Source organism: Lagenorhynchus albirostris, chromosome 11 (assembly GCF_949774975.1).
Source record: "Lagenorhynchus albirostris chromosome 11, mLagAlb1.1, whole genome shotgun sequence".
Classification (NCBI taxonomy): Eukaryota; Metazoa; Chordata; class Mammalia; order Artiodactyla; family Delphinidae; genus Lagenorhynchus; species Lagenorhynchus albirostris.
This window is the reverse complement of record NC_083105.1, coordinates 87360619-87369262: the sequence shown is the minus strand read 5'-3', so window position 1 is coordinate 87369262 and position 8644 is coordinate 87360619. Positions and strand designations below refer to the sequence as shown.

General features: G+C 41.5%; 1 protein-coding gene across 1 annotated transcript; it reads left to right on the top strand.

Moving 5' to 3' along the window:
- Window positions 1–572: 572 nt before the first annotated feature.
- On the top strand, window positions 573–8289 carry SPX (spexin hormone). Its single transcript, XM_060166746.1, has 6 exons — window positions 573–639; window positions 1055–1135; window positions 1359–1416; window positions 1882–1944; window positions 3199–3282; window positions 8152–8289. Exons 1-6 carry the CDS (start codon window positions 634–636, stop codon window positions 8208–8210), a joined length of 351 nt encoding a protein of 116 aa, XP_060022729.1. The 5' UTR covers window positions 573–633; the 3' UTR covers window positions 8211–8289.
- Window positions 8290–8644: the final 355 nt, after the last annotated feature.

The window sequence follows — 8644 nt, the reverse complement described above, 5'->3', positions numbered from 1 at the left end:
CATGATCAAAGCAGAGACTTGTCTTTTTAACACATGGCTGTGTCCCTTGAACTAAAAGGAAGGATGTCTGTTACATAGTAGGCATTCCATAAATATTTGTTAAATAATTGAATGGATAATTAAGTGAATGACTGATGTCAAAATCCATTGAGATTCCCTGACCTTTTCATTTCTACTCAAATGATTCATCTTTACTCACCGGTGTTAGCTTGATAGCTAGTTAGTTACCCAAGACAAGTTTTCTTACTTTGTTCATTTACTTTTGATTCTGCCTGGGGTTATTAATCATTTTCAATAATAATAATGATAATAATAATAATACTGCCTTGGGAAGCTAATAGGAAAATCAAAGGTCATGATGCTGATATTTTCAGAATATCTCCTGGCTGATGTGGACAGTAAATGATATTCACCCATCAATCATTCCTCTGCTTCCTGCAACTGAATCTCCCTGGAGGAGTCATCAGATCCTCTCAATCTTGAAGACTGACAGGAAGTCCCTGTGGACACTAGCTCTATGCAAAATCAGGAGGGATCCTTGACCCTAAGATTTAAAAGCCCCACCTTCAGAACAAAATTAGAAAACTCAGAGGTTAGGTTATAGTTATTGCAGCTTCTGGAAAGGTGTAGAACATGAAGGTAAGTAAAGGTTTTATATACTTGAGGTTTTTTTAGCTATTTTATAAAAAAGCTGTATAGCTTTTTACCTCTTTTATGTTTAATAAGTGTTTCAGAGGCTAAAGGATAGTTAAACGTTATGCCTTTAAAATATCAGAATCATTTGATTTTACAAAGAAAAAGTTTCACTAATTCACCCAAATCCTCATTTGGGTTAAATAATAAAAATAATATACTTCTAATTAATTGTTTTTAAAAAAGAACTCTTTGTGGATTAACTAGACGATAAACTGGGGAACCCGCTTCTGCCCCACCCTCTGAGCGCTAAAACAGAACATAGCAAAAAGTAAGGGATTTGTAATTGTCCAGGCGCCAGGGAAGGAAGCAGAAGATCCTATAGAGGCACAGAAACGACTTCTTTGATCTTTTCATACAGGGATTCACAAGTCTGGTGGTAACAACCTTGACTCTTTTCCTGGTGTTTTCTTTCATGGGAAATTCGAACAGTGCTCCGCAGGTAATCAAACGCAAAAATTGGGACTCCGCGTGCTGTGTGCCTGCCTGCCTTCTTTCCTTCCTTCCTCCCTCTCTCTTTCAATTTCTTCCCCTTTTCCTAATATCTTCTCCCTCCTTCCTTCCCTTCCCTTTCTTTCTTTCCCTCCCCCCCTTCTTTTTTTTCCTAATAGTGGGCTGGGCAGCAACGCCTTACTAACTGCTTTCCTCTTCTCCCCGGGTTATAGAGACTCTTTGAGAGAAGGAATTGGACTCCACAAGCTATGCTCTACCTGAAGGGTGCACGTACGTTCCAAATACTTTGCTCTTCCGACAGCAATAGAGGGAGATCCGTAGGGGTGCATGAATTGGTGGGATAGATGTAGAGCTGTGGGGAGAGAATCCTATCGAGTTTGTTCCCATAAATAATCGAGGTCATCCTGGTCTCAGTTAATCAAGGAGAAAGGTTGGGGGGCGGGGGTAGATTATCAGAAATCCTCCACCCTAAACCGGAGGGTTGCTGGCTCTTGCCCAAAGGAAGACTGGGATTTCCGGGGACACACCGCCCCACCCTGGCAGGTGAGCGAGATCGCCGCCCCCTCCGAAGCTCACTCGGGGGCCCGGGGGCGGGGGGCGTGCGGACTTTTCCCTCATCCGCGCCGGCGCCCCAACCCGGGCAGTTCCGCGCGCACCGGGCCCCGCCCGCTCCCGGCCCCGGAACCCCGATCGATCGGGCCGGGTGGGCGCTGAGCCCGTGTCTCGCCTTGGCAGAGGGGCGCCGCTTCATCTCCGACCAGAGCCGGAGGAAGGACCTCGCCGACCGGCCGCCGCCCGGTGAGTGCGCCGGGGTGAGGGAGCCGCGGTCTACAGAGGACCGCGCAGGACCGGAGGGGCGCGCTCCGCCTCCAAGACTGGCCCGTGGGCCTTCCCGGGGGAGAGCCGGCCCCGCCCGGCGCCGCTGGCAGCGGCGGAGCTGGGGATCGCAAGGCCCCGCCAGTATGGAGGTGGGCGGCGGGGGCCGGGGTTCCGCTCCCGGGCGTCAGGATGGATATGAGAGCTGTGCGCCTACCCCGTCCGAGAAATGGGCCTCCCGTTTAGGGCATGATCTTTACAAGACTTCTCTTAAACGCTGTTGTTGTTGCCAATGTTGGTATCATCATCATCATCATTATTAAAATAGTGATTTGCCTAAAAACTTCAAACAGCTCTATTATATTACTAAAAAGAACTATCAAAAGGTTCAAAACCAGAAATAGTGAAGAAGTGGGAGCCTTTAAGGATGGAGCCAGAGACTGTTTCATGATAAACCTTTCCATGCCATTGGATTTAAAAATAACAATACCATTCATTTTGATAAATGTTCAAGATTGTTAAAAATACCAAGTAGACTCATTTTGAAAAATACCAAACACTGTGTTAAGCACATAGGTGCTTATCAAATTTTTGTTTACCTTCTTCAAGCCTGCAGTGTAATTAACCTTTTTTTTTTTTTTTTTTTTTTTTTACCGTAGGAGGGTAAGTTGTTTTCCCACTTCAGCAGCTCCCAAATTAAAAATCATGGTTTGTGTTGAATCAGGACCGTTTGTCTTCTGTCAGCTTAGATTTGAAATAGTTTTTAATATTTTGCAGATTCTCCTTCAGTCAAATAATTGACTTAACATGTGGCCAAGAAGGTAGATTATTTTCTCAAACTGCTTTGGAAGGAACAAGAGAGAAGATAGTCCAGGCTCCAGGCAGGGTGCCATCTAAACCTTTCAGCCCAGACATCCCATTTTAAGCTCTGAGGGGGAAATTTCTCATGAGTTCTTTATCTTAATCCTCCTTGCTTTCGTGAAATTCTCTGTAGTATATAGTTTAAATTTTCTTCCATTCCGTGTAATACACAACATAACCAGTTGTAAGCAATGCCTAAGGGAAGTGTGAAATGTTTCAACTTGTAAAAATCATTCTGTGTAAGGGGCTCTTTGCTGAGGGATCACAGAGGTATTTCACAGAGATTTTCTAGTATTATAGCATACTGGAATAGGATTTATCTATATGAATATTTAAATGCTAATAGAATCTGTATTTATTTTTTCGTTTCTCCAGAAAGACGAAGCCCAAATCCCCAACTACTAACTCTTCCAGAGGCAGCAGCTGTGCTATTGGCTTCCTTGCAGAAACTGCAAGAAGGTATAATTATAGTGACCTCTTTTAACTGCAGGACAGGGAAGCTTTGAGTGCTTTGGGCATTCTGTGTTGAGTACAATGAAGTTGCTTTTATTTATTCAGATTTTTTAAAATAATTAACGGTTGCCCACACCACCAGAAATTCACAGAGATGTTTATTATTTTAATACTAGCATGCTGCTCATTAAAGTGTTTCCCAAGAATGTAAAAACATTTCCTTGATGAGACTGGAGAATTTCATGTTAATTCCATAATCCATAGCCTATTGGAGCTTTTATTTCTGTTAGAACTCCAGAAAGTCCAACTTCGTTATTTTATATTTGAAAAAACTGAGGCCAAAAGAGGTTTAAATAATCGCAAATCCAGTTACTCACTATTAAAGTTTGAACCAAATGAAATAGCTGAAAATCACTGATTTTTTACTTACAAACACAGCAGTTTCTTATGGTTCACCCTAAGAGATTGGGCTAGTTCTGATTCTAAGCCTGTGTGATTTGCATTATACTATATAGCTTCTTCCATACCAGGATTAGGTGTGTTCTTCAAATAGCGGCTCTCTGTCCATGTAGCATTAAAACCACTAATTGCATTAAGGCATCTTGTTGCACATTAGCCAGGGCTGTGGAGTATAACAGGACTGGGTTCAAATCTTGGCCTTGTTGCTTTACTAGCTGGGTGACCCTGAGCCTTAGTGTCATTACGGGTAAAATGAGATAATGACATCCATGGGCAGGTTGCTCTAAGAGCCAAATGAAACAAAGTACGTACTTTCTATTAGCATTAACAATAGAGGTCATCAAAGCATATTCAACGGATCTAGATTTTTCCCTCTCAAAAACTGTAATGATGCCATATTTATGACATAATTTAAATGTTAAAATGTATTTAACAAAATACCTATGAGAAGCAAATGGAAGAGAGTGGGATAAATAGGGTTTTTTTATTTTTTTGTTTTTTCTTTTGTGGTACGCGGGCCTCTAACTGTTGTGGCCTCTCCCATTGCGGAGCACAGGCTCCGGACGCACAGGCTCAGAGGCCATGGCTCACGGGCCCAGCCCCTCCGCAGCATGTGGGATCTTCCCAGACCGGGGCACGAACCCGTGTCCCCTGCATCGGCAGGCGGACTCTCAATCACTGCGCCACCAGGGAAGCCCTAGAGAGGTCTTCTGAAATCAGAGAAAGTCTGCGGCTGACTTGGTTGGGTGGTGGGGATTATAATACTGAATTCAGCAAATCTGCATTTATGCCTGCTAGGTGCCAGGCACTGTGACAGGTAGAGAAGAAAATGGATTAAACAAAAGCAAGAATGAGAATGGCCTTTGCAGTGAAAAGGCAGGGTGTGAACAGTCAGTAGGACAGTAGACTGTGAGAGTCATGGCCATAGTATATCTATGACTACAACTACTGTTACTACTCCCTCTAGCTAATAATTATTGAGGGTTTTACTATAATGCAGTGGGTCAGGCACTGTTCCAAGCACTTGATACGGATTGATACATTTATTAATAATTCATTAGTCCATAACAAATGAATTACCTCCTAGGATTACCCACTGTCATTATCTACACTTTACAGATGAGGAAATAGAAGCACAGAAAGATTGAGTAGCTTGCCCACTATCACATTGCAGGTACATACTAGTACTAGGATAAAAGAACAGGGGGTAACTTATTCTTTATCTGAGAATCAATCAGATGGTCCATGGATTTTTACCAGAAGGAGGACATGATGAAGGAAGATGAAACTGGTTCTTGCTTATAGGGTAACCATAAGAGCAGTTACAATAGCTACAATATGGGAACATCTACTGCGTGTCAGATATTAATGCTAATCTTTATAGCCCAGAAAACTGACCCTTCCTGAGCTGTATATACTTTCCTAAGGTCCACATAGAGTGGAAGTGATATGGGGAGTTTACACAGCAGGAAGTGATATGCGGAGTTTAACTCAGGGCTGTGGGATGCTGTAGCTCTTTCAGCTATGCCCTGCCACCTCTCAGATGGTGTTGAAGAGAAAAGGCCAGAGTGATGATGTCAGTGAGAAACTAAGGCAGTCATTCAGGAGTGGAGTGATGAGGTCAGTGGGAATGGAGGCTCAACCCTGAGGCATACCGGAAGGAAGAGCAGATAAAAATCAAGGTCCTCGTGTAGAGCACAGGGAACTATATTTAATACCGTGTAATAAATCATAATGGAAAAGGCTATGAAAAAAATATATGTATAACTGAGTCACTTTGCTGTACAGAAGAAATTAACACAACATTGTAAGATCAACTATACTTCAATAAAATTTGAAAACGAAAGAGAGAATCCAGAGTCAAGCACATTTTTAAAGTGTTTTTGTGAGTTTAAAATGGTGATACTGACAAATGAAAATGCCTGTGGATATAATTAAGGTTCAGTCTGAGGTGACGGAGCCTTTCCAGTGGATAAAGGTGTATAAAGGTGTATAAAGGGTCACTGGTTCTCTGCTCTCCACATGTGGACTGGCTCCATCAGAGTTCTCTGTAGAACTTGCTGAAAATACAGATTTCTTGGCCTTAGGTCCAGAGAGTCTGATTCCATACTACTTGGGTGAGGCCCCAGAATCTGTATCCTTAAGAAGTTCACTCACATTATTCTGATGACGTCAGGTTTGGGAACAACTGGAAATTCAGAGCCAGTTAATAAAGGTTGGGAACATGAAAATGGAACTCTCTCCTAGGCCTCAGATGTAGTGGGAAAAGGGCAGAGAATAAAGGATTTGCCCTGGAGAATACCCAGAGATCAAGGGAAAGGGGGAAAATCGTATCAGTGAAGGGACTTCAAAAGGAGCAGGCAGAACGGTAGGAGGAGAGCCAGAATAACAGAGAATCTAAGAAGTCGAGGATGGAAAGTTTCAAGAAAGGAGTGATGAGAAGCATCAAATATAGCAGAATGCTTAGGAAGAGTACAGAAGTCAAAGGAGAAGGAAGATTGTGTTGGGTAGAAAGGGTTGTTAAATCACGGTTCACAAGTCTTCTCCTCAGCCCCTGCCCAGTGGTATGATTTGCTGCTGCCTTGCCCGTCTGAAACCTTGTTTCAAGGGAATTTAGGAAAAGAAGGTAAACTGCAGAGTTAAGAGATTAAGTGGATGCTTACTGGCATGGCTTTCAGAATTCTTGTGATGAAAAGGTGAGAAAGAGTTGAATCATGGGTAGAAGATGCTTCATCCAAGGTGGTCTTTTCTAAATTCAGCATTTGGCACTCTGATTTTTTTTTTTCCAACTGCGCAGCGAGGCATGCGGGATCTTAGCTCCCTGACCAGGGATGGAACCCATGCCCCCTGCAGTGGAAGGGTAGAGTCTCAACCACTGGAATGCCAGGGAAGTCCCTCTTACTGATTTTTGAAGTCAGTAGGAGGACAGTGAGGTTGGAGATGGATTGTTAGTGAAGTCTGAGATTTAATTGCTGGGAGGATGTGCAGAGCCAGAAAGGAAAGAGAGCTGGAATGGAGAAGGTAGAGCTAATTTGAAAGAGGAGGAGAGGGATCTTCATTAGAAACTTTACAGAAGAATGTGACTGTAGGTCTCCATTTCAAGTCTTTGTTGGAGAATAAATTCAAGTTTTTAATTATTGAAGTTTCCGAAGTGGCTTGTCTCTGATGATGAAATGGGGAAACAAAATTTTATTAGTCTAAATGGGTGGGAAAGTTTTGGATTCCCATATGATAGATTAATAACTAGTCACCTTTAATATTTTTATTCTGAAGTCCCTAGGTATTATTTGGACTTATTTTATGCAGTGGATTATTATTTTAAGTAGTGGATTGTTACCTTAATGGAGGATATACAGGGATGATTCCTTTCTTTTTTATTTTTTTCCCTTCCTTTAAATACATACTAGTATATTTAAAATAGATAACTAATAAGGAGCTACTGTATAGCACAGGAAACTTTACTCAATACTCTGAAATGACCTATATGTGAAAAGAATCTAAAAAGAGTGGATATTTGTATATGTATAACTGATTCACTTTGCTGTACAGTAGAAACTAACACAACACTGTAAATCAACTATACTCCAATAAAAATCTTTAAAAATAGAAAAATAAAAATTTTTTAAAAAATAGAGTAGCTGATAATCTGCAGTATTTTGAAGTTTACTACCAGTTCAGGTTAAACTATAACTCAGATATTCCAACCATATTGTAACTAACTAGGGGAAAGTGGTTTTCTGTAGAGATGACCTTACATAAAATGAGGAACGGAATTTTGCCTCTGGCAGCTTCCTCTCCCTTCCCCATCCTCAATTTCAGCCCTTCAACCCATTTTTAGTCCCAGGAATCTGCTGTCATCTCAGTCTGCTGTCCCCACCCCAGAGGTGATTCTTCCTGCTCTGAAGTTGTGCAGTCCTGCCCAGCTAACAAGTGTCCCTTCTTTTTGTCTTACTTCCACCCCAGACATCTAGTTCAACTTGTAGGAAGGAGAATATGTGCAAATGTGTTCCTCTGTCATCTTTCCCAGCTAAACTGCATTTTAACAGGAAATACAGAAACAGTACCTTGATGCAAGTGAATGGTTCTACTGGTGGGTATTTTAGACATGAGGCATATTTAGAGCAAGACATGTGGCCTTTTCAGATTTCTACCAAACACACCATGTAATAGTTAAATTCACTGTAGAGATTCACATGTCATATGTGAATTCCTCAATGCATACCAAGCTGAGGGGGAAATTTTTGAAACAAAATCAATCAAAATCCAATTTGGAGGTGGTTTCCATAGCAGAGTGCCTGAGTTGACATAATGTAGGGGGGCAAATGTTTATCTCCTGAGGTTCTCTTCATCTTATATTTTCTTCTTATAAAACACAGGGTACATGTTTATGTTATGTTTTTTTTTTTATCCTTACAGCTGGAGAAGAAAACTTTGATCAAACCAGATTCCTAGAAGATAGCCTGCTAAACTGGTGAAAATATACCAGATTCCATTCAATTATAGTTCTGTTCTTGTTGAAAACATGAACCATGTGAATAAAGCCTGTGGACCCTTTTTATCTTCATTTGTAATCTTAGGAACATGTGCAGCCAGTTTTATTCTTTCAGAAGCTAAAGTGATGTTGAGTTCTTAGTGAGAACATCGTTGCTTTCTTCCATTGCTTCAGGTCCTGTTTAGATCGCCTTGTGTCTTACTCTTGAATTTTTTAGCCCATTTATAATTATTGGGTTGAAGACTCTTTAGAGTGTTCTTTTGTTTTGTGACAACAAATACCCATCTTGATCTAATCATTCTTAGTTGCTTTTTTTCATTCTGTTACCCACTTGCGCTGTCTTATCACTCAGCAGAGAATCTCCTCTCCTTTTCCCCCTTTTGTCACCTCCAAGGAGGGTGAGGCAGGGAAGCATGG